Raw genomic sequence first — 26,954 nt, forward strand, 5'->3', positions numbered from 1 at the left:
CTTTGTAATTGGTAATTTTTGTGACTTTCTTAATATAGCAAATTAAATGAAATTTAATAAAACTTGAAGAAGACATAAAAGCAAAGAGCGTTTGAACTTGTGTCAGAATTATGCCCCCCCCCCAAAAAAAAAGCTAACTTATTATTTTTTTTAATCCTGGGGGAGGTTGTACATAAGAGGAAGTTCAAGTAAACAGAACTTTAAAAATACTAATTGAATAAATGAAATAGTTACATCAGTCAAGGTACTATGAAACCAGGGCACATATCTTAGAGTCACAGTATCTTAGTTTGAACTTCAGAAATCTTCAGATTTTGTAGTCCATAGTTTTCCCCACAATTTATTATATTTTTATACAATAGTCATTGTTGATCCCTTTTAGAGATTCAGCTGGGTTACTTTTAAACTCCTTCATTGTTTAAGTTCCGTGGTCGTATCTCATCATCTTGTGCATATCTTAAACTGACATTTGGAACTGGTCCAGAATATTTCATAATGAGTTGAGTCCTTAAACCTCTTAGGTTATTTGAGAACAAGAGTAAGAAGTTCTGAACACAAACAGCATTTCTCTTAGTTTTTTGTTTAGTTACATAGTATTTTAATTACTAAGTTGTTTACTGTTTCTCCAGGATACATGTATATTTACATTTATCTACTGATTACCAACCCAGTAGAAAAATAAGTTAAGAGATACTTGTGCTTGCTATTTGTTGAGCAATGTTAATGTTTTCATGCGAAAAGATGTTAACATTAAAATGATAAGTTTTTGATCTTCCCTGAGTCTGTTTAACTCTTGCTTTAACCTAAGAACATACGTGGTTAACTCTAGGCTAATTTTTTAAAGTGCTTTTTTAGTTCTGCTATCCCCCACTTTCCTAGAATGAAAAGTAATATATAAAATATACAAAATGTTTTAGGGCAGAGGACAGAAACTTCTATTTCATTTCATAGCTATTTGAAAATCCTCAAATGATTGCTTAATATTTAAGAGTCAGTTTTCAGTTTTCTGTATAGGTAGAATGAATCTGTGAAATTAACTCTGGAGATATTTTAACCTGCTCAACAATTCTAGCAGCTACACGCTTAGAGTAATATATATGCTGTAAAAAATAAACTTCAAATATTGGTGGCATATCATGACAGACATTAATTTTCATTTATGTTAATTTCTCATTTATGTGCTCTTCCAATATAAAAATTAGTATTAGGCATCTTTCCTTCATGTGATGACTTAGGGATTTGTGCTCCTTCCATTTTCTGGCTTCTCTTTACCTTAGAGCCTCAATGATGTTTGCATTCAGTGGGGAGAAAGAGAGAGAGGATGGAGCTTTAGGCTCCTCTGTTTACATTCCATTGATGGGGACTTACCAGTACTAGGGTGAGTCAGAATGTAGTTAGTAGTTGGGTACTTGTTACCCACTTTGGTACACACTGTGGAGGGGAGAACACATAATTACTATACTATAGTTACTTTTAGATAATTACAGAGGGAAGGTATGCAGTAAATATTTTTATTTTATTTCTTTGAAACAATAGATGATAAAACCTGTTGATTGGTGCTAGGATAAGAGCACTAACTGCCTATAAGTTATTTAGAATTGAAGTCCTAAGGAAAGTTAGGAACTCTAGGAATTTTCACAACCTCTATTCAATTATATCCAAAGGTACCTACTATTTTTCATGTGTCTAGCTTTATTAAACATATTGTTGTTGTTATTTTTTGTGTGCTTGCTGATGTCAAGCTTGTGGCTTTAACTTAGGATATTATTTCCAATTGTTTCAGATATTATTAATCTTCTTTATGATATCCCCTAATCTTCCAAAGGCATTATCTGCAGGTATATCACATTTTATGCAGATGACCTAGGGTCTATTAGGTAAATAGAGATAAGATTGTTGCTGTATTTGTGGTGATGATAGTCAAATATATATATAAAAGATTATATATGTATATAGTGAGCTTATTTTATGAAGTTATCTTAAGGAAAATTAGCCTTTATGTACACATACTTCCATGTGTTTATAAATTGTTCATAGATATTTAAATGTATGAAATGTGGTGCTTTATACTAGCTTTATTTTAAAAGAGGGGACCTAGCTTATTTTAATACTTCTGGTCAAAATACCTTAAGTAGGAACTGAAATACAGGAAACATCATATAAATAAAGATATATTGAGGTATAAATGAGATTTTTTTAGGATTTCTTCTTTTGTCCACCTTAGTAAATTTGGAGAGTGTGCTTGTGCAGTTTCTTACTCTATACACTAACTTTAATCATGTATAAAACAGAACCCTTCAAAAAATATTTTTCAGGATTTGTTTCCAGACTATAAAGAAAATTATATATATGTTGATGTAATTCTTTTATATTTCCTAGGCTTTGGTCCTAAGCTTTTGAGACAGGAAGACAAAAGAGATTTGTTTCCTCCTGATGAGGACCTTTGATCTAGTACAGGATTTCTTAACCTGGAATCAAAGCTGAAATTTTTGATAAGCATGAACATAGATGAGGAGAGTGATAAAATTTTGGAACTGATTTTAAAGAAATAAGTGCAGAGAGAAAATTCGTCTGCAATATTTAAAAGGATTGTTAATGGCATCGAGGACTAAATTTGTAGCAGTATGACTTCATATAACTATTTTATTTTCCTCCTGTAGCTTTGTAACCAAATATTAGAAATGTGATTTACTGTTCATTGGAAGGAACAAAAATGTACATTGTGATTTGTGCCAGGAACTCCTTTTCAGTAGTTGTAGTCCTTTGAGGGTTCTGAGTTGCTTGAAACAAGACAAAGACTAATCTGACAAGCACAGTCTTAGAATGTGTTTATAAATGTGGTGCTGTTTGAGGCATCATTGGGCCCCAATATGAATGTTTCCTAACTGGCTGCAGAAATATGTGAACACACATCTTCAGAAAGTTAAAAACTCCATATCCCCTATTAAAACTCCAGCTTTTACCCATCACTTAGAGATACTTACCTTAGTATGTTTTTTGCTAGTTTCTCTTTGTGAGCTCTGTCATCTTGTGACATTAAACTTGATTGTGCTTAGGTGTTTTCTTCCTGTTCATTTTAAGTAGATCTGACAAATATTAATCTATATTTTCACTAAGATCCTATATTTTAACTAAGAAGGGTGTAATTAACAGGACTAGAGAGGGTTATTCTGCAAAATGATAAATCATTTACCAATATCGATAGCCTAACTTTGTTTATGAAATACCAGTATTTCATAGTTTAGGTATCTTGATTTCAGAAGACACATTAGAGACAAATATTCAATACTTTGAAAGAGTTGTTGCCAACTTTATGACAACTCACCCTTTAACATCGAGACAGGTGTATTTTCACTACAGTTACCTATTATGATAATCCGTGTCATCATATCCACTCATACATCTTAGATTTGTTTTCTGTGCTATCCCTTCCTGGTTATTCACAGCCAGCTATTTCACACTTTTCCCCTACACTGCATACACTAGCAGATTATTCTTCAGTTATATTAAACACTGGCAGGATTTTTTTTAAGATGTTATTTAAAACATCTTTTTAGAACTATTTGATTTATAAAATGTTTCTGATACATAGTTTTTTCATAAATCACACAAGGAACCAATCAATTCCAAAATAAAATGGAAGATAAAAAAATAACTAGGATAACTTTAACTTCACTTTTTGCTACTTGAGCAGAAATTCCAGAATAACCTTCTATTAGTGTTTGAACCAACCTCAACACAAGGCAGTTGACAGTACTGGCAAGAGACTGAAATGATACAGGATTTAGGATAGATTTTTTTCTAGCATAATAATTCATAGCACCCTCTTTCACTCTGTAAGTGTTCTAGTTTGTGTGATAAATTGTAATGACACCCCAGGAATAGGTAAAGAAATGATTCAAGATAAAGAGGTTGGAGGGCTAAAGATCTTGATGAGGTTCAAAAGACATGATGTGGGTATCAGACATTATGTGCTAAATGGACAGAGATCATACCAGATAGTATGGAAATATAGTGATTTCAAAGATGGAGTAGTTCCTAGATGTCTTGATTGTGAATTGAAAGTCTGAAGTAAAAATATTGATGATTTTTCAGACTAAGAGAAGTAAATACTGTGAATCTTAAGATATTAGATGTACTTTCATTAACATTGTTGAAATGGCTCAGGATGGCTTGATTAGGGTAGAGAGGAAGACTATGAACCAGGAAACAAAGGTTGAATGACTGGGGGTGGAGAGAGGGGTGACTCTAGAGGCTAATTAATGTATCACAAAAAGGAGGAGTGGAAGTACAAAGGTAAGCCACCTGGCAAGGGTCTTAAAGGTTTAGAATGCTGATAAAAACAAAGCGGCTTGAATATGATGGTAGCTAGGAGACAGCAGTTATCGTAAAGCACAGAAAAAGGAAGTACTGTAGTATTCTGAGGCCATGGGGAGAATAGCCAAGTTTCAGTTTGGGCCAAGGAGGTAGAGACAGATTTTGTGAAGTGGTTGAATGTGTAGAGGAATTTTATAGTTCTAGATGTTTTCGGAGGAAATAGGTGGGAAGGAGAATCAGTGGAAGAAAGAGTGAAGAGAAGGAAACCAAGAACTGTGTAGTTATTTTACAGAAGAAGAAGAAAATAGTATAACTTTGTGTTTTAAATGGTTGTACATGATACAGATTACATAGTCATCTTAAGAGACTTACTGGCTTCAGAGTTCAAAATAAATTTGGCTTAAAATTGGAAATTAAATGCATGCTTTACAGGTATTTTTAGCTTTGCAACCTAAACTTGACCCCCATTATTCAATAGTGGGGAAAATACTGAACTATTAGAAGACAAGGAAGGTGGTCATTATTTAACTGGAAAAGTCACTAAACATTTTCCGCCTGTAGTTTCCTTATCAGTAGTTGATAATCCTGCTTGTTAGGCTTCTTGGGAGAATCAAATGAGGCTGATTTATGTCAGTGTATTGTGGTACAAAATATTTTAGTTATGCTTGGTTTATGATAAAATTCAAAGCTCACCTTTCATTGGGGCTTGAAGTGGTTTTGATTCTGTAGATACTATATTTTGTATTTGTAGATATTGTACGGAATTCTAGAGTACATCATGTTAAAATTTGGATTAAGACTGGAGAAAGTTGTAAGGAGAAGACTTCTGTGAGGTCATGTTTTGAGCCAAGAAAGACCTTGCCAAGCATAATATAATGTCCCTTACTACAAATTAACCGTGTTCTTTTAAAATGTGTGTTAGAGAATTTATCTAAGAAAATGCTGCTTAGAATAAAATGTTGAGGTTGATAAAAATAACTCATTTGGACATTCTTAGTTGATTTCTTTTGACACCATTATTCCTTGTAGTAAGGGAGTAATGTGACTATACAAGGAAGCATAGCAGTTCAGAACAGTTCCACAAATTATTTGACATGCAAAAGAGAAAAAGGCAAGTAATGAGTATCTCTTTCTCATTTTCTGTTCTTTTTTTTTTTAACTATTAAATTTTTGGCAACTTTTTGCTTATCTCTCGAATTACATTTTTAGATTTTCTGGTTCATGAAATACAAACATCTTGAATCACTGGTTTACAGAATCCAGACTTAAAGTCTGACATCATAAGCAAGTAGCATTTTCTCTTCAGTTTTCCATTGTCAGCTCCTGCTGGTGGCTTACTGGAAAACAGGTGGTCAGAGTTAACTATTACTTGGAAAGCATCTGTTCGATGTGAGGCAAACTCCCTTAGTGTTCCTTAAAGTATGTACAGCCTCTTCCAATCAAGTTTAATGCACAGACTTCCCTCATACCAGATACTAGTTCGACACTTAATGATAGGTTGAGCCCCTCCCTGTCCCCACCACCCTCTCCCCAGGAACCACCAAGATTAAATGGTTTTGGATATCAGGACCTATGGCAAGCACTTTCTGTATCTGCTGTACCACCTTCCACAGTAAAATCCATATATTCAGCATTTAGTAAATAGTTGACAAATACATTAATAACCTCATGCCTGTCGTAATAGCTGTCCTCAAAAAGTCTGCAAGTAACAAGTGTTGGAGAGAATGCAGAGAAAAGGGTACTCTTGTATGTTGTTGGTGGGAATGTAAATTGGTTCAGCCACTGTGAAGAAGTAGTATGGAGGTTCCTCAGAAGACAAAAATGGAACTACTATATGATCCTACTCCTGGGTATGTATCTGGAAAAAAGAAAAACACTAATTTGAAAAGATACATGCCCTACATTGTCCATAGCAGCAATTTTTTTTTTATTGAAGTATATAGTTGGTTTACAGTGTGTTAATTTCTGGTGTGCAGCATAATGTTTCAGTTATATATACATATATATTCCTTTTCATATTCTTTTTTATTATAGGTTATTATAAGATATTGACTATAGTTCCCTGTGCTATACAGTAGAACCTTGTTGTTTATATATAATAGTATCCATAGCAGGAATTTATAATAGCCAAGATATGGAAGCAGCCCAAATGCCCATCAACAGACAAATGGATAAAGAAGGTGTGGTATATATACAGAATGGGATATTACTCAGCCACAAAAAAGAATGAACTCCTGACATTTGCAGCAACATGGATGGGCCTAGAGAATATTATGCTTAGTAAAATAAGTCAAAGAAAGACAAATACTGTATGATATCACTTATATGTGGAATCTAAAAAATAGTACAAATGAATGTATATGCAAGACAGACTCACAGATATAGAAAACAAATTAGTAGCTTACCAAAATGGGAAAAGGGGAAGGGGCAAAGTAGAGGTATGGATTTAAGATATACAAACTACTTTATGTATAAACTAGATAAGCAAGAGGGATATCTTATATAGCACAGGGAATTATAGCCATTATCTTGTAATAACTTTTAATGGAGAATAATCTGTAAAAACACTGAATCAGTATGCTGTATACCTGAAGCTATATTTCAATAAAGTATAATATTTAATATTGTAAATCACTTATAATATATAATATTGTAAATATTATAAATCAACTACATTTCAATAGAATTTTTTAAATTATACAAATGAATCTATATACAAAACAGAAACAGACTCACAGACCTGGAAAACAAATTCATGATTATCAAAGAGGAGAGAGAACTAGGGAAGGGACAAATTAGGAGTATGGGACTAACAGGTACAAACTACTCTACATAAAATAGGTAAGCAACAAGGATTTACTGTATAGCACAAGGAATTATATCCAATATTTTATAATAACCTATGATGGAATATAATCTGAAAAAGAAAAACTGAATCATCTGTGCTGTACACCTGAACATGATATTGTAGATCAACTATATTTCAATTAAAAAAATTGTTTTTAAATGGTGGCATTTTTAATCCACAGAATTCTGTGTTTTTTTGATTAGAAGTCAGTAGTTTTTTCTAAATATTTATTGTTTATTTTTATTTCCTTTAAAAATCTTTTAAAATTTATTTATGTATATAATGCAACACCAATCTAAATCTTAGGGACTGGTTTTGAAATTGCTAAAGTGATTGAGAAGAACAAATGGCCAAAAAAATTCTGAAAAAAATCTCTACCAATTAGTAGACTATATCATAAAGCTGCAGAAAATATTAATGTAAGTGATTGGCTCAACAACTGGCATATGGATCAGTTGAACACAAACAGACCTAAGTATAAATAATAATGTAATTTATGTTTAAAAATGTGCCCTATCTGCTTCTTCTCTTCATAATTGTCAACTGATTAACAAAAAAGCAGACTTTCACCTCTTATCTTGCACCAAAATTTAAATGTAGTAAAAAATTAAATATAAACAATGACATCATAAAACAGAAGAAATTATATGAAAAATTATTGGATTTGAGAATTTGAAAAGTATGAAAACAAACTTAAGCATAGTTAAATGTCTTCTGTATTTAGCCTTTTATCATTATATAATATCTATTTCCTGTTTACTGCTTCTAATCTTAAATTCCAATGTGATGTTAATATTGCCACTTCAGCCTTTCTGGTTTTGTTTATTCACCTAGTGTTTCTTGATCCATATTTTTATTTTCTTCTTTTTAGAAAGCGAATTTTATTTTTATTTAAATTATACATATACATGTTTTTTTAGAAAAATCAAATAGTACAGTGATTATAATAGCAATCAGTCATGTCTTTCTGTACCCACTCCCAGTCCTACTCCTCAGAGTAACGTTTTCATTTCTTTTAGTTTTTTTACCTGGTATTTACTCTACATAATTATTTACTGTTGTTTTTCACAGCATTGTGCTTATTAGGTATGATGAACAGAAAGTAGTACGGACAAGCAAAGCCTTGGAAAGACATACACAAAAATAGAGGGTGGGTGATAACCTCCTAAAAACATTAGGCGCCCCGTGACCACCTCAGTTAAGTATCTGGGCATTCAGTGGTTGGGACATGTCATCAAAATAGTGAACTAGTGTGATGTTTTATGTAATGTAAAGATGATCAAGGTATCTGTGGACTGTTGTGGTGGGCAGACTCAAGTGTGGCCCTTGGTGATCCCCACCTCGTAATATTTGTGCTCTTGACCCCTCCCTTTGTGTTGATATCTATGACTTCCTTTTAACCACCAGTTATAGCGTAGGTGATGGGAGGGCAATTCTGTGATTGCACTATGTTGTATGAAAGACTGTCTTGCTAGCAGACTTGCTCTGAGGATTCTCCTTGTTGGCTTGACAAAGCAAGTGATTGTATTGGGGAAGCCCATGACAAGGAACTGTGGGCAACTTCTTGGTCCTTTGAGGGTTGTTTCCAGGCAATAGCCAGCAGGAGGTCAAGGCCCTCAGTTCTACAACCAACTGCAAGGATATAAATTCTTACAACAACATAAGCTTAGAAGTAGATTTTTTCCCATTTGAGCCTCCAGATGAGAATGTAGCATACCTTGATTGCAGCCCTGTCAGACCCTAAGCAGAAAATTCAGATGAGCTGTATCTAGACTTCTGACTCTCACAGATTGTGAGATATAGATAACCAAGACAACTATATATGACAGAGAGCAGAAAAATTAACATAGTGCTGAAGTAACACTGAAAGGTATACTTTTGTCTATTGCAGGTAAAAACAACTTTGAGTGGTCCTTGTTAATTGTAGAAAAAGACATTAGTCAGGTTAGTAGCTGCATTTCAAGTGCTAGGGCCTGCAATTACTGTGAAGGTAACCACCTGATTAAGTTTATGATGAAACATAGTTGTTCTCCAGGATTCATCTTACTTTGTGGATCAAACTGGTGAGTCTAATGAGGGTATAATAGGTTTCACCACCTGTGCCTCTTTGAAGTCTTTGATTAAATTCTGTAATTACCACGGGGATGTAGTATTTCTTGTAGTTTATTATCTTTATAAGGAAAGGAGGTTAACTTCCCGTTAGATATTCCTACTGTAATGCCTCTTATCCCATGGGTCAGAAAGTCAGTGTGGGCTTCTTCCAGTTGTCAAGTATTTCTATTCCAAGTGTATATTTAGGAACTGGGGGAATAGCCATAGGATGAGTCCCTGGACCATTTGGGTTCACTCTTAGACTGAGTTACAATCCCATGTATCACCTGACCCATGTGTCATCATAAACCTCTAATTTAGCTGGGAGACCACAATGCCAGGAATTGAGGGCACTTCAGAGATAGTGTCTATTAATAACAGCGTGGCTCACTCAGTCAGACTGGAGTTACAACCTCATCTATCACCTAACCCATGTATCACCATAAACCTCTATAATTTAATTGGTGGGCCACAGTGCCAGGAATTAAGGGCAATTCAGAGACAATGTCTATTACTAACAGTAAATATTTTCTTTTTACAGTGCATAGTACCTCTCATTAATGGCTGCAAGTCTCTGGAGAAGGAATAGGGGAAGGTGTGTGGTGTGACTTGCAGTAATTATGCAGGGTTTTATTTTTTCAAGGGGTCCGGTTTCCACTTTATTCAGTAGACTCTAGATCTGTGAGCTAACCCAGTTTTGGCAACTGGTGGTAAGGCTGTAACTATCCACTCTGTTAGAGACACAGATTTCTGGCTATTAGACCTAGAGTTTTTCCTGTTATATAAATTACAGTACTCTATTGGGATGTCTACCTATTTTGTTCTTAGGGGTACTATAATCAGTTACTGCCAAACATTTCTATAGGCCAAGTCATTCTGTTGACGAGTACATCCCTACTACCCTTTAGGTAATGCGCTCACCTTGTCTTTGATGATTAAGTATGGCCACTTGGGCTGTGTTACCTTGGATCTCATCATCTCCATTGAAACCTGGGAGCTCTTCTTAATGGCTACATACCTTACACTCATATGAGACTTACAAAGGAGAGTAAACACAGACCTTTGTAAGGATGTAGATGTAGTTCCTCCCTTCACTAATGTTCTCATTGCCTTCTGGGCCCTCTTGTGTAACATAGGTGAGGAAAAGCAGTATGAAATTCTCACATGATAAATACAGTCTAACTCCCTAAATCATTAGACTCTTTCCTCCATCCATATCAATGCCAGGAAAGCTCTGGCATCACAACCTTTAAATCCAACTTTTAGTGCACCAATTAGATAATAATTATAGTCATGTCCAGCTACACGAACTAATGTATTAAATCTGATATTGCTAATGAATGCACCCATGCCAGTGAATTTGTTCTGATGTAGCATATTCCACCCACCTTGGTCAAATACTTAGGCATCTACTGCAATCCATGGTCCTTCAGTATCTATTGGGTATGTAAGCTGTTTCCTCTTGGGTCATCGTGTGTACCTTTCCCCCTGGAGCATGCTGAGTTTTGACCCTAGTTATGGACCTAATGGCAACAGGGGTTGGTTGTGGTGGGTCTTCAGGAGAATGAGCATCCCCCTTCAAGGCATCTGCCCTGGTGAGATTATCAGAGGGTTTTTAAATAAAGGAAGTCTGGTGTTCTTAGATGCTGGGAAGCAAGCTAGTTCCACTGGTATGGGAGGCTGTCGGTTACTGGCGGGGTTTGGGGGAGTGGGAACAGGGTCAAAATTGTTAGTTTCATCTAGGACCAACACTAGATGTCTCCATTCCAGTTTTAGGATCCCATTCTTTCCTAAACGCAAACTTTTTAATGCAAAAGTTGGTGAGACTGAATTCAACTGTTGTAATTTAGCAACCTACACAATTAAATTTTTAGCTTGATTTTCAGCAGTATTAGCCCCATACCTACAAGAAAGATTTTTGTAAGGGAATCATGGAAGCTCTCTGGTTCTGACACTGTGACCTAAGCTGAGAGTTAATGGACTTGAGCTTGTCATTTTCTCAAAGGTGCTCCATTGTACACAAAAGTATCTCACACTGCTGTCCTCACAGTCATCATTACTATCATAGTGGCAAATATAGCAGCCACTTAAGTTCCTCAGGCATGTGCTTGAATTGACGCTTCATCACAGTGAACCACAAGTAATAGCTTCACTGATTTTCTGAACTACTGCATGCCATAGATTACTAGCATCCTATTTCCTTGGCAAGGAGCTGAGCCCTGTGCTTAATCCCAAAGGCATGACCAGACGAGTCCCCAAATCTCATCTTCACTAGTACATCATCTGGAACCATTCCTGGGACTAATTCTATACCAATCTGGTGTCAATCAGGAGTCAGAAACTACAGAGTAATTTGAATTGGTAAAATTTGTTTACATAATTGTTAAACTATGTTAGAAGAGTAACTATAAAGATGTAAAGATAACACTGAATTTATGAGGGCTGAAGGACATTTTACAAGGAAAGACACCCTTGGAAGAGGGGACTTCCCTTCTCCAGGCTAGGTTCAGATGTTGTTGGAGAAGATAGAGTTACAGCCTATTGAATAACAGAAGATGTTCACTGAATTGCCTTAACCAGAACTGGCTCACAGTAGCTGGGCAGCAGTAAACAATACTCTGAGATACAGTTATGTTCAGTATGGTAGACAGTTGTACAATGGAAGATGAGGCACTGATGCCGGCATGAGACCTGGAGCACGCCAGTGTCTGTGTCACTAGGGCTGCGTCAGGAGGGTAATCACTAACCTCAGCCTGGGGTAGAAAGTTGCCAGAGGACTGCACACTCTTGACATGAGCCTGGGACAGACCACTACTGGATTTCATTTCATACACTCAGCAAGAGCAAGAAAAGCTAAACTCTGACACATGGAACCCAGGGAGAGAAGCCCATTTCCTTCTACAGTGTCCTTCCAGAGTTCTATGCTAATAAAAGCTTAACATAGTGCTTACTGTGAAGGAGAAATGCTTATAAAGTCCAGTTCATTACGATAGAGCAGCTACTGTAGAGTATCTTTGGAGCTGAGGTGCAGTAAATTGACAATTGATGCAGAGGCTTTCCTCAAATGTCTGGCATTGACTTCTGTTTGCTTCCTTAAGAGTGTGGCATTGAATGCAGATTGGATGCTCTGTATGTAGAGGTGGAGTTTGTGTATGTTGTCTGACTTTAACTATTGGTCCTGACATTTGTAAGATTTTCTCTTTTTCCTTGGAATTTATGAGTTTTGCCTGGACATGCTTATATGTGTCATTTCCCATTGATTCTGGCAACAATTAGATAGGCCATGTTAATGTTCAGATTTAAATCTTTCATTGACCAGGTCAATTTCCCTCTAATAACGATCAGTTTAATTGTCTTCTCTTTTTTTCCCCCTCTGAAACGTGTGTACTCATTAGTCTTAGATATATCTACCAAGTCTCTTACTCTATTCCTCAAGAATTCCATTTCTGTATTTTTATTTTGTGTTGAGAATTTTCCCCTCACTAAACTTCTAAGGCAATAAATTCATTTTCTATAGTGATTATTCTTAAATTTATCCAATATTTAAATTTGAAAAAAAACTGTAACTTCCAGAAAGTCTTTTCTTTTTAAAGCCAGAAAGGCTTTAAGTCTCCCATCTGTTTCATAGATTCCTGATTTACTTTTTCTTTTCTCCTTCTTGTTGCTGAGTCTTTCAGGCCTGTTATTTTGCTTTGACTTCTTAAGGCTCTTTTCAATTTGGATGGTCAAGTCCAATTACTAGGATCCCCTCTGTTGGTACCAAATTCATGTATAATAGGTGTTGCCGTTGTCTCCATTCCTGAGTATTACACTAACCAACAGTTCTGTTCATTGGATAGTGCTTTCCCAGCCTTACGAGTAGGAGGCAACTCAGTTTATTTTAATGGTCGCCTCAGTTCCTCTGAGGCCAAAAATATAAAAACTTTGCATTAAGAGGATTGATATTGAAAATATCATTTTAATTTATCTGTACCATTTCTGTACTGTTTTGTTTAGACATCACTATTGTAATAGTCAGCTTCAGACCTAGTTAGGTTATCAGGTTAAATTGAAAAGTATACTTGTTGACAGTACTTTGTACTTCAAGAGCAGAATAATACAAAACAAAAGGGAAAAACTAAGATCAGTATCAAGTAGAAGTATGAAATATGCTGTGCATGCAGGCATGGGGCATTGTGTTTTTTTTTTTCTGGAAAATGACATTGAAATGATATTACAGTCTGTGATTCCATTCCTAACTCTGGATTAAAAGCTGGCCTGTCGCATGATGGGTCACACCATTTATCTTAACTTAAAAACAAATTTCTGTAAGTTTAAGCAATGATATAATTGTGTCAAAGGACAGTGATATAATCAGATTGGCCAGAAGCTGCAGTCAGTTAAAACACAAAAATCAACAAGAAGGAAAAACAGCTTTTAGAGAACTCTGAAAACTGAGAACATTTTAGCTTATACCTTAGGGTGAAATAACAGCCTTGTTTTATGAAATAATAAAGAACTCGCAGTCTACCTATGCAGTTTGTATGTATGTATGTATTTATTTATTTGCATTCACAGAAGACATGTTATATGAAATTGCTAAAGCTGTTAAAAATCATCTAAATATTAATTTATTATATAGTGATTCTTAGTTGGAAAGAGGGAGGGCCCTTTATTCATTTAAGATTCCTAATTAGGGTGTTTAGTTTACAAAGTAACTATCTTGTGATCTGCTTATATTTTTCCAAAGCAAATGAATCTACTCTTCAGCAAAGTATAGAATGCTCTCTGTGACCTTGCCTGCTTAACCAAGTTTCTATCAAATGGCCTGCTGAGAGAAGTATATTTATCTAATACAGATTGAAGAATGTGCACTCAGTGTACTGTGTAGATATCTGTATTGAATTGATTATCTTTCTTTTAGGTTTAGTTTATAAGAAGCTTAAAGGCAGATTTAAAACTCATTTTTAATGACAACATTGACTCTTCTGTCCATATATTTCTATTTCTTCTTATTAGCCTTGACATTTCTTCTGTGTTCTCTATAGTTTTTCAATTTTTAAAATAGTGTATTTCTAACTACTTCAAATTCTTCTTATACTGTCCTCTATTATAATACGATAAAATCATTATTATAGCAAATGTCATGATTTTTGTCATTTGACTGTAGTCTGTGATTCAGGTGCTGGCTTTTTAAGGATCTGTGGCTAAGTTCTCAGAGATTTTCTTATTAGTAAAGTCTTAAATTTAAACTTTTTAAAATGAATTGAGGGCAAGCCTATCAGTTTCACAGTTTGAATTTTTTCATATCTTTTTCTATGCTACTCTGTATGCTTGTGTGTGATATCATTATTTTAACAGTAGAACCATACACATTTCTCTTTTCACTTAATATATCACAAATAACTTTCTGTATCATTAGTGCTAACATATCAATACAGCTCATTTGTATTAATAGTTACATTTTATTCTACTGTACATATATACCATAATTTAGTGAAACATTCTTTTATAGACATTAAGATTGCTTTTTTTTTTTTGGCTCCAGTAAAATATTTTACTACAATATCTACAATATTTACTATACTATTTTTTTGCCCCACTACAGTATCCATGCAGGTGAGTGTTTTTTTCTGTGTAGGAAGAAGGCGGCATATAGATAGTTATAGCCAGAGGGGCAGATTTTGAAAGAGGTGACTGGCTACTTTGTAGAAATTTATTTTTTCTTTTTCATAGTGGAGAAAGTTCTAGGAAGGTACTGGCCAGAACAGACTTTATGTTTCCGCTCCCCTTTTATTTGATATATATGATGTGTATACTATTTCTTTTGATGGTATCCCATAATTGTTGTCAGCTTTCTTAATTCCTTGTCATTCTTTATTTTTTTTTTTTTCTCATCTGGTTGGATATTTTCAGTTGATTTGTGTTCTAGCTCATTGATTCTCCCTGCAGCTTGTTCAATTCTGCTGTTGAGATTCTATTTTGAATTCTTTAGTACAGTCATTGTATTCAGTTTCAAAATTGGTTTGGGTTTTTCTTTTGTCTTCTGTCTCTCTGTTGAACTTCTTATTTTGTTCTTGTATTTTTTTCCTGATACATTAACTTTTTTATCTGTGTTCTCTTGTAGATCTCTGATCATCTGTGGGACAGTTGTTTTGAATTCTTTGTTAGGCAATTCCTGGATCTTCATTTCTTTGAGCCAGTTCCTAGAGGCATGCTGTATCCCTTTGGTGCAGATATTATTTCCCAAATTCATCATAATCCCTATTGCTTTGTTTTCATGTTTGTGCATTTGAAGAAGCGGTTAACCTCTTCCAGACTTTATTGACTGAATTTAATAAGGGAAGCCTTTCACCTGTGGATAAGAGCACACAGGATAATGCTGTGACCCTGGGTATAGTGGTACACGGGCATGTGGCAGCATTGGGTCCCTGGGGGCGTAATGTGTCTTTGGCTCCAGCCACTGGGGTCCACACCACTGACAACTGTGTGATTCTTGACAAGCACTGTGGGAGATCTGCAGTGGCTACAGGATCTGTTGTGATCCTAAGCAGTGCCTCTGGGTTCAGTGGCTAGGGACCAGGGCAGGCTGTGGTGGGCAGCTGCAGGTGCCTATGTAGTGGGAGAGGCCAGTTGCAGACGTACTTGTAGGGATGAGGACTAGTGCAGATAGCAAGGGTTGGGACCAACTGTCGACTCATTGGCTGAAGTGGAGTCCCTGGCCGTCAGTGTCCTCTTCTATGATTGTCCAGTCTCCCCGCAGATGACCACACTGCAGTGGAGACTGGTGATGGGGGTTTGTCTGGGGTGTGCCATGCCCAGCTTAGAACAGCTGAGTACAGGTAGGCATAGGGGTGCTGGTCAGTGACAGGAGGCAGGGCCTGATCTTGGCCTACAAGCAGCAGCTGCAGGGTGCCTTGGTTATAGGTACACTTACCTGGCAGCATTGTTGTCTCCCTCCAAACCCACCATGCATGCTCACTACAGTGGAGGGCAGTGGTGGACGTTAGGCTAGTAGTGCACCATTGGAGTGGCAAGTCCTGAGTATGAGCACAGTGGTGAGGTTCAGTGTGGGTGTATGGGTGGTGGTAAGCTGGTATCTTGCACTTGTGCACCTGCAGAAGCTGCAAGTGCACAAGTGCAGAATACTAGCCTAACACCTGCAAGTGTGGCTCTCAAGCTCTGGTGGTTGGTGTCTTACACTTGTGCAGCTTCAGAGAGCTATGTTTATATTCTCTCCCTCCCCACCTCTATTTTATATATGTATTTATGTTATATAAATATTATATATATAAAGAATAGTGCATATAGTGTAGGTCTGGTATTGGCAGAGGAAGTGTGCAGAAAGGAACTCAGACAGTTGGCATCAGCAAGCACAAATACCTGCAGGGGAAAAGATGTTTAGATCTGTGGGGAATCCACAGTGACCATGCTGGGCTTTGGCTTCCTTGTTGGTGAAATTTGCTGAGTTTTTCTGAAGAGCAGGTCTCTGTGAACTCTGATCCCTTGGGCTGCTTGTCTGCTAGTAATAGCTTCTGCTTTTATTCCTTGTTCCTAGCCAGCTTCATACATCTCAGGTTTGCTAGTCTAGGTGGGGTGAAACCAAAGCAGGACCTTTGTGCAGTGCACTGTGAGACTGGAGAAGCTGGTCATTAACCTTACACTTCCTTTCTTGGCAAGAGGAACTCTTTATAACGGGGAGGTTCCTTCTTAGCACTGAACAGTATCATTTTGGGGGATGGGATGATGCAGGCAAAATGAAGTTACCTTCTTTTTCTTCTGATGTGATTATTCTCAGTTTTGATGACCTTAAACTTTCCTCAGTAGACTCTAGAAGTCTCCTGGAGCTAGTATTGTTCCTGGATAGCTGTCTGGTTGTTGATTTTTGTGGGGCATTGTGTTTTCTGCCTAACTGATGGGCAGGTTTTTTTTTTTTTCTCTTTTTTCTTTTCTTTTCTTTTCTTTTCTTTTCTTTTCTTTTCTTTTCTTTTCTTTTCTTTTCTTTCCCTTTCTTTTCTTTCCCTTTCTTTTCTTTCCCTTTCTTTTCTTTCCCTTTCTTTTCTTTCTTTCTTCCTTCCTTTCTTTTCTTTCTTTCTTTCTTCTTTCTTTCTTTCTTTCTTTCTTTCTTTCTTTCTTTCTTTCTTTCTTTCTTTCTATATGGCATTCCATTATCCACTCGCTTTCATTATTTTTGATGAGAAATGTGCATATTTCTTATCCTTTTGTCTCCTATGTGTACTCTGTGGCTGCTTTTAATTTTTTTTATTTGAATATTCCCAGCTATTTAGTTTTGATGTGCCTTCTGTAGTTTTCTGTTTTATCTTCTTCTTATCCCTACCAAGCCATATTATGACAGGTTGTATTGTCCACCTACCTATGCCCAACTTGGCAATGCCTCTCACGGTCATCAGTTTCTGTCAGTGTAAGAAAGGCTTATCTCTTGGAGTTTAGTTGTTTAGATTCCTTTTCCCCTATACCTCTCTGATAGCTTTTAACAAGATACAACTTCCAGATGAATAACCAATCATGTCAGTATCATTTATTAAATAAACCACCCTTTTCTGTCTAAACCTGAAATATCTCCTCTGTTATAGCTTAAGTTTTAAATATACCTGGATCTATTTCTGTGCTTTCTTGCCTTAATTACTTTTCTAGTCCTATATTACTTTTAATCTATATTGTTTTCAGTATTTTTATATTGTTTTAGTATTTTTAATGCAAGTCCCTCCTCACTAGTCTTATTCAGTGTTTCAGGCTCTTCATATATAACTGGTGGGATTATAAATTTGGGAGCTAAAGAAAAATTTTGGTCACCATGTTCAGAGTGCCTTCACAATGCTGGACCTCATGTAGAAAGGGGGAAATAGTTTCCTCTTCTGCTTTATGCCACACTTCATTACCTGGATCACCAAACATTTCTACTTGTCCTCAGTCTCAAAGTCACCCTTGACCTGCTTTATCCATTCTTAGTCCTCACCACCATTCCTAGCCAACAGGACCTAAACGTGCTATGCAAAAAAGCTGAACCTTGAACATGTATCATGCCATTCTTTCTTTCTTTTTGTCCCCCTCTCCTACCATCATTATATTTTCTTTGTACTTTAAGAACAACACCTCCCAGACACTAATGTGATGAAACAGAGAAACAAAGAGTGTTATGTACATCAACAGTTAACAAAAAAGTCATCTCTTTCACAGAGAAGAAGGAAATATGGTTATTACTCAGTAGAGGAGATCATTAAAGAAGGGAAAGGGATATGCTCAATCAGAATGGGTTAAAATAAAAAGGCTGATAATACACAGTATTGGTGAGGATGTGGAGGACTCAATATCATTCATTGCTGGTGGAAGTGTAATTTAATACACCAATTTTGGAAAATTGTTTGACATTGTGTACTAACACTCAACATACACGGTATTCTGTTTGTTAATAAGTCTGCTATTGGGTATATATGCAATAGAAAAAATGTTGATGTCAGACAATGTGTTGGAAACAACACTCAAGTGTATCAGTAGTAAAATGGATTATAGAGTGTGTCATATTGACAAAATAAAACTGTTGAGTGCAAACAAGGATTACTGATAACACATAATAACATGGCTGAACCTCACTGATTTAGCTTTGACTGAAAGAAATCAAATACAGCATGATACTATTTATATGAATTTCAGAAACATCAAAAACTGTTAAGGAATAATTTGGGTTGATGTTGGTTGCTGATTGGAAGGGAAATGAGGCAGCCTGTTCTAGTTCTGGAAATGTTTTTACATTTTCATCTTGGTTATGGTCACACAGGTATATGTATTTATAAACTTTCATCAAGGAGTAACTTAAGATTTTACTAAGATATAACTTAAAGTATATTTATACCTAAGTAACAAAAATAAAAATGTCTTCAACTTTAAAAATTATTTGCATATATTTTCTGTGCTTGCCCAGGAAAAACCTCAAATAGTTTTGCCCCTAGTATGCTAAGTGGAATCACATTAAATTTATCTAACAATTTGGAAATACATTACTGATACAACACTAAGCTTTTTTAAGAAAAGTCAGTATGTGAAACTTATATAGGTTATTTTCTATATCATATATGTTTCAAAATTTGTAGATACTGACAGGCATATGCAGAATAAACAAACAAGATTATACTATATAGCACAGGGAAATATATACAAGATCTTCTGGTAGCTCACAGCAATAAAAATAATTTTCTTAATTAAAACTTGTACATTACTTGAATTTATTCTTAGATAATTTTAGTTGTAAACAGGCTTCTCAATCTGTTTATTTTTCTTCTATATTGTCAATGTTAAAAATTTATTGTGTGCATTTATCTTTTGTCAGCTATTTGTCAAATTTTTTATTAGTTTTTTGAGTCACTTTAGTAGAAGTTCTTAAATTTTCTTAGCAACTGTAGGAAAGGAGTTGGCTTTACTGCTATTTTACTAGTTCCTGCATAAACTGAAAACTTAAAACCTGTGTTGAATGGTTAGGGATGCAACTTTGCCTCATTCCTTTTTAGAGCTGAAGTGCGTTAAGGATTTCAGGAACAAGTATATTTTTAGTCTTTGTCTTTATGTTGTTTACCAACATATCACAGAACCCTAGTTGATCTAGAAAGTTTTTTTTAAGCTTGACTACAGAATTTTATCAGATACTTTTTTGAGAGCTGGTAGTACAGTTATTTATTTTTCTTTACATTGTTGATAAATTGAATTGTTTGATTTCCTAATTCTGAGACATCCTCGCATTCCTGGAAAAAATGCATTATTGTATATGTGTGTACTCTTTTTATGTACTGCTAGGTTTTGTGATACTTAGAAAGCTTATATTTATGAATAAGGGCAATTAGTTTTTGTGTTATTTTCACAATATGGTTTGAATATTAGTATCTGTAAGTTGCTTAATAATTATTGGACTTAATAGAATTGGTACAGTCAGGCTTATATTGTGCTCTATTTTGAACAAATCTAGTAATTCACATTTGAATTGCTTTTCAAAATGAGGGAATCTACTTTTAGTTGGCTACAGAGAGAATTTTAGGTAAGTAGTTTTCTTGTTTTAAATAGACATATATGGAAAATCAGAAACTTTTGAAAATTTATTTGCTATAGTATCAGTTTTTTTTAAAGGTTTCATATTTATTTATTTTTTTCTACAGTCCGTGGTCGATGACTGGATTGAATCATATAAACAAGACAGGGACATCGCACTTCTGGATTTAATCAACTTTTTTATCCAGTGTTCAGGATGTCGAGGTACAGAATGTTGGAATAAATGGTGTACATTGAGACTGTCAGTCCAGCAGTGTCAGATTTCCTGGAATTATGTGCTAATCTTTTTCTGGTAAAATTATTATTTAAAGCTATTTCCTTTTTTTCCTGGTTTGGTTTTACTCATAAAATAATAGATTCTGAATTTTTTGATATTTTGAAGAAAATCTGAAATTAATGATTTTATGAATTGGCTTTTTAGATTATAAGCTTTTATAATTAATATTTAGTGATATTATTTTTACCTGTGCTCCATATTGCCAACTGTGCTAGTTGCTAACATTCATTATTTTGGATCCTCATGTTACAGATGAAATGCTTGAATCTTAAAAAATTTGTTTGCAGTAACATGAAAATGAGATTTCTTAAGTTTACAGTTATTTGGAATCCATAGCTAATTTGTTAAAAGTGAAATTTTATTTTCATTATATTAATACATAAATGATAAATGTTTTTCTTCTCTAGAATAAATCTTAACGGATTAAGTTGTACTGTATGGAGGAAAATCAGTTAGTAAACACCGTTCTTTGCTTTTCAATACAAAAAGAATAGTGATCTTTGATCGCTGATCAAATTGATTTCTTGAAAGCTTTCTTATTTGCAAACAAGTTATCACTCACCATATTGACATAATAAGTTTACCAGATATTTATATTACCTACATTATACTAAGCACTGTTCCAGAGTATACAGATATTACCAAGACAGTCTCTGCCTCAGTAAATATTAGGGTATGTTTAATTTTTAAGGGAAGCTTTATTGCAAAGAAAAAGAGAGAAATATACTAATAGTTTACTAAGGTGATCAGTGCCGTAAGTGTAATAAAACTGGTTACTATTTAATAACGTGTATGTGCCAAGCTGTGTGCTTTACACACATTAGCTGGTTTAATATTGGTTTAACACTCCCATCAGGCAGATGTGATTTTTATTCTGTAGTTCAGAAAACTGAGAATGCAGGGCTTATGTGAATTTTTGGACACCATATAGTTTGTAAGTGCCAAATTCATGATTTTGATTCAGGCTTGTCTCAATCTGTAGTCTATATGTCTAACCACAGGATACTGTGGAAATAGCAAGAAGGGGCTTCTGATCCAGCCCAGGCTGTGTGTTTCTGTGTATGTGTGAATGTGGGGATAGTTGTAAGAAAGTGCATCCCAGAGGAAGAAACTCTGCAGTGGGACTGAAGTTGAGTAAGAGAAAGTTAAGGAAGAGGAGAAAGGCCAAAATTAACAGATTGTGTAAAAATTCCAGAAGACAAGAAAGTAGAGCACACTCTAAGACATAAATAGAGTTTGTGACCAAATCTTAGAGCATAGAGACAGATAAGGAGTGGCAAGAGATTAGTTTATTTGCAGGAAAGTAAGTTTGTTAATTTTATAGTCTTAAAATGAGCAAAGCAAGCGCTGAGTGGTATGCTTCACATATGTTACCTCACTTAATCTATATAAATGTCCTGTTGGATTGGGTCTTGGTTTTAAAACACCTGGTAGTCTTAAAATTTTTTTTTCCTGTTGTAATTCATTCCTATGGTTCAAAAAACCAAAAAAACAAATTTTTTAAAATATAAAACAAATAACCTTTACCACTTCCTGCCTTCCTCTCTATCTCCACAATTAATTGCTCTTAACTACTTTGTTGTATATCCATCTATCTGTCTGTCTATGTATGTAAATAGGAAATATATGCTCTTCCTTTCCCCACCCCTCTCACACAAAAGATACTGGTGTATGAAGAGTTTTCTTGATTGATTAATTTCCTTCCTTCCTTCCTTCCTTCCTTCCTTCCTTCCTTCCTTCCTTCCTTCTTTCCTTCCTTCTTTCCTTCCTTCCTTCCTTCCTTCCTTCACCCCTTTACCCCTCCCTCCCTTCCTCCCTCCCTCCCTTCCTCCCATCCTGTTTCCAGCATCATAGCATTCCTCTGTGTGTATGTATAACAATTTACTTACCAAGTCTTCTATTAACAGGCCATTGCATTATTTGTAGTCTTTTGCTCTTACAAACAGTAATGTAATGAGTAATTTTGTGTATACCTTATTTGCTCTTTGTGGAAGAATGTCTGTAGGTAACTGTATTTGTAATTATATTAGATTCTGGCTAATTTCCTGCTATAGGAATTGTACCCATTTTTATTCCCATCAGTAGTATATGAGAATGTTTGTTTCTTCTCAGTCTTTTCAAAAACAAAGTGTTTTTATAAAAATTTTGTATTGGTCTTATGAATAATTTTAAATGATGTGTCAGTACAATTTTTTTAATTGAGGTGAAATTCATGTAAACAATTAACCAGTTTAAAGTGGGCAGTTCAGTACATTTTAGCACATTCACAATGTTATGCAAGCACTTGTCTCTAGTATCAAAATTTTTTTATCACCCCGGAAAAATACCTAATATTCATTAAGTAGTCCTCCATTCCTTTCTTCCTTGCAACCCTTGGCAACCACTAATCTGCTTTCTGCTCCTCTAGATTTGCCTCTTCTAGTCATTATATATAAAAGGAATTATACAGTATGTGACCTTTTTATGTCTGACTTCTTTCATTTAGCATTATGTCTTCGAGGTTTATTTAAGGAGCATTGTATTGGTATTTATTTCATTATATGTATATTACAGTTTGTTCATCTGTTCATCTGTTGGTGGACACTTAGGTTGTTATCAACTTTTGGTTATTGTGAGTATTGCTTCTGTGACCATTCATGAACAAATACCTATTTCAGTACTTATTTTTTAATTCTTTGATGTAAATACCTAGTAGTAAAATTGCTAGATCATATGGTAATTCTGTTTTAACTTTTTGAGGAACTGCCAAACTGTTTTCACAGCAACTGTACCATTTGAAATTCCAGAAATGTATGAAAATTCTTATTTTTCCACATCCTCTGAAACACTTATATTTTCCAATTTTTAAATTTTAACTATCTTAGTGGGTTTGAAGAGGTATCTTACTGTAGTTTTGATTTGTGTTTTCTTAATCACCAGTGATCTTGATCATCTTTTCATGTGCTTTTTTGGTGATTTGTATATCTTTTTTGAAGAAATGTGTATTCAAGTCCTGTGCTCATTTTTAAATTAGATGGTTTTTATTTTTGTTTTAAGTTGTTAGAGTTCTTTATGTATTCTGAATACTAAACCCTTATCTGATAAACAACATGCAACTGTTTATAACCTGCAAATTCTGGCTTCCTACTCTATAGGTTCTCTTTCTACTTTCCTAAAGATGTCCTTTGAACAAAAGCTTTAAATTTTTATCAAATCCAGGTTACCTATTTTTTTCATTTTTTCCTCATGCTTGTGGTATCAAGTCTAAGAACCTATTGCCAATTCTAAGAACATAAAGATTTATCTCTGTGTTTTCTTCTAATCATTTTATAGTTTTATATCTTATATTTAGGTTGATGGTTCATGGTCAGTTTTTATATTTGGATGATTTCAATTTGTATTTCTCTTATGAATATGGCTTAAGAGCTGTTTCTATTTTTTTTCTGTGAATTCTGTTATTATCACTTGCCACTTTTCCTTTCAACTGTCTTCATAGTCTTGGAAAGGTATTTGACAAAATGGATTTTAAAGCATTTTGATAAAAGAGGCATAGGTGCATATTTTCTTCATATGGTTAGCAAAGAAAACTGTCTCTCACATCAGTGGGGTATAATAAAGATCCAAAAATAGACCCAAATACCTGTGAAACTGTAGTAAGCAGGTTTCTAGTAAGCATCAAAACATATAGAAGAAGAGAATTACAAAATATAGTTACACCAAGATACCATTTTCACCTATCAGACTGATAAAAAATTAAAAGTTTTAACACTCTTGTTCCTTAGATTGTGAGGGAATAGACACTATTGCATTGTTTGTTGAAATACAAATTGTATGTCTCTCCTGGAAAGAGATTTGGCAGTATCTACCAGAGCTACATATGTTTTTATCTTTTGACCTAGCCATCCTACTTCTGGAATTTTGCTATGAAGATATACCTCCAGTATTACAAAAATAAGTGCACAGTGTTATTCAATACAATATTATTTATAGTTGCAAAATACTGGAAACAACCTAAATGCTCAGATATAGGACAGTGATTGAATATACCGTGGTATAGTTTATATGATGGAGTTTTTTGGCATTGCAAAGAAGTGTGAGGAAGATCTTTATGGACTGATGCAGGGAGATTTTCAGGATATGTTTTTCAGTGCAAGGTGCAATAGAGTGCCTGAAAGTGTTCAACTTGTTTTTCAAAGAAAGAAGGGGAAATAATAGAATAAACACATATATTTGTTCATTTGACCAGAAAGAAACAAAGGAAAGATAAGCCAGAGAGTAATGATTGGTTGTCTACAGGGTGTGAGTGTATGTAAATGAGATGGAAAGTTTAGAGGGTATTGGGGTGAAAGGATAATACTTAATGGAATATACTTTTGTATAGTCTTGGAGTTACCTTCATTTCCCACATACTCACAAAAAAAAAAAAAAAAGAAAGAAAAATCAGTAAAAATGAGGTGAAATCCTAAAAGTGGATGCAAACAGAGCAGATGAACCACACCATGCCATATCATAAATAACATAACCACACTGAAGAGTGTAAAAAGTAAAGTAAATTTTGAACGCAGTGCTTGGGCTACAAAACTACTGGGGGAAAGTGAAGAACACAATATTTACCTAGTCTCCAATTGTTTCCTTACAAGATAACAAGGTATCTGTTATGGGTAAAATGGTACTTTACCTGTATAAACTTGGTATACACAACCATAAACATATGATGAAAGCAACATTGCCAGTTATTAAACCAGTTGATAGCACATAATTCATGGTATGCACTTAGAAGAACTCAACCTCACACTTACAGTATTCTTGCCAAATTTCAGAGTCTGACTCTACTCATGAAGAAACATCAGACAACCTAAAGTAAGATGTGTTCTTCAGGATAACTATCCTGTACTCTTCAATAATGTCAGTGTTGTGAAATACAAAGAAATGGCTCAGGAGCTGTTTCAGACCAGAGACTAAAGGAAATGAATGCAGTACAGTATATCAGATTTTTCCTTTTGATAGAACATTATTGAGACAAATACTGAAATCAGTTCTGTGGATTAGAACATACATATTGTATTGTTAATTTCATCACTCTAATCATTGTGCTATAGTTGTATAAGAGGGTTTTTTTGCTTTTGAGTTTTGTTTTGTTTTGTTTTTTTGGTTTAGGGAAATAAACACAAGAGTAATGAAGAGTGAAAGAAGGCTAAAACAAATATAAAATGTTTACATCGGGAATTTGGTGATGAGTATTCAGTAGTTCCTTGTCCTTTTTTTTTTTTTTTTTAACAACTTTTCTGTTAACTCTAGAAGGTAAAAAAATGAAAGGAAAAGAAAGAAAAAAGCCTTTTAACACCAAAGCCAACAGCATGCTCAAGGGAAACTAGTAGAGTCATGTTCACTAAAGTCAAACAAGGCAAGGAGGCCCACTCTCACAACTCTTATTTAGCATTATATTGGCAGTATAAAACAACACATTTAGAAAATAAAGTGGGTATGACCACTATTTGTGAGCAATATTGAAAGTTTAGAAAGTTCAGAAGTCGTTGCAAAACTAAGAAAAGCAATAGGATAATTCTGAAAAAGGAAGATCAAAATGGCAGAATAGGAGGATGCCAAGCTCCCCCCGCCCCAAAACACCTCAAAAATACAGTACATGTAGAGCTACTTGCTGAGAACAAACTGAAGGCTGGTAGAAAGGATCTTCTAGAACCAAGGTTATAATGAAAGATCCAAATGGAGTTGGGTAGGAAGGGAGGAGAAATGATCAGAACAAGACTTGTACTCCTAGCATGGAACACAGAAAAGGAGGGAATATCAGAAGCTTGGGGATCCTCCCTGGGGAGTAAGAGGTTTTAGCTACATGTTGGGTAACCCAGCTTTGGGATCCAACACCAGGAAGATAAGTCCCCTTAGCTGGTTTGAAATCAAGACAAAGTAGACTTTAAAACAAAGCCTACAACAAAAGACAAGGCCACTGTATAGTGATAAAGGCATCCATGCAAGAAGAGGAGAACATTCATTAACATATATGCAGGTAATGTGGGAACTCCTAAATATATAAAGTAAAAATTAGCAGACATAAAAGGAAAAATTGACAATAGTACAGTAATAGTAAGGACTTCAGCACCTCACTTACCTCAATGGACAGACATTCAGAAAGAAAATCTGTAAGAGTGGTCTTAAGTGACATATTAGACCAGTTGGATTTAACAGACATCTACAGGACATTACATGCCCAAACAACAGAATACACTTTCTTTTCAAGTGCACATGGAACGTTCTCCAGGATAGATCATGTGGTAGGCCACAAAACATGTCTCAGAAATTTAAGAGGATATAAATTAATTCAAACATTTTTTCCCCCTACCACAACCAGTATGAAAGTAGAAATCAGTTACAGGAAGAACACAGATATGT

The 26,954-nt window shown here is 34.9% G+C and overlaps 1 protein-coding gene across 1 annotated transcript in view; it reads left to right on the top strand.

The window, feature by feature from the left end:
• The window catches only part of STAG1 (STAG1 cohesin complex component), a 327,098-nt gene that overhangs the window by 121,148 nt on the left and 178,996 nt on the right, over positions 1-26,954 (top strand). The window contains exon 5 of the mRNA XM_010947702.3: positions 20,398-20,494. Within this exon, the coding sequence (XP_010946004.1) occupies positions 20,398-20,494 (97 nt within the window). The remainder of the gene's footprint in view (positions 1-20,397; positions 20,495-26,954) is intronic.

This window comes from Camelus bactrianus, chromosome 1 (genome assembly GCF_048773025.1).
Source record: "Camelus bactrianus isolate YW-2024 breed Bactrian camel chromosome 1, ASM4877302v1, whole genome shotgun sequence".
NCBI classification, from domain to species: Eukaryota; Metazoa; Chordata; class Mammalia; order Artiodactyla; family Camelidae; genus Camelus; species Camelus bactrianus.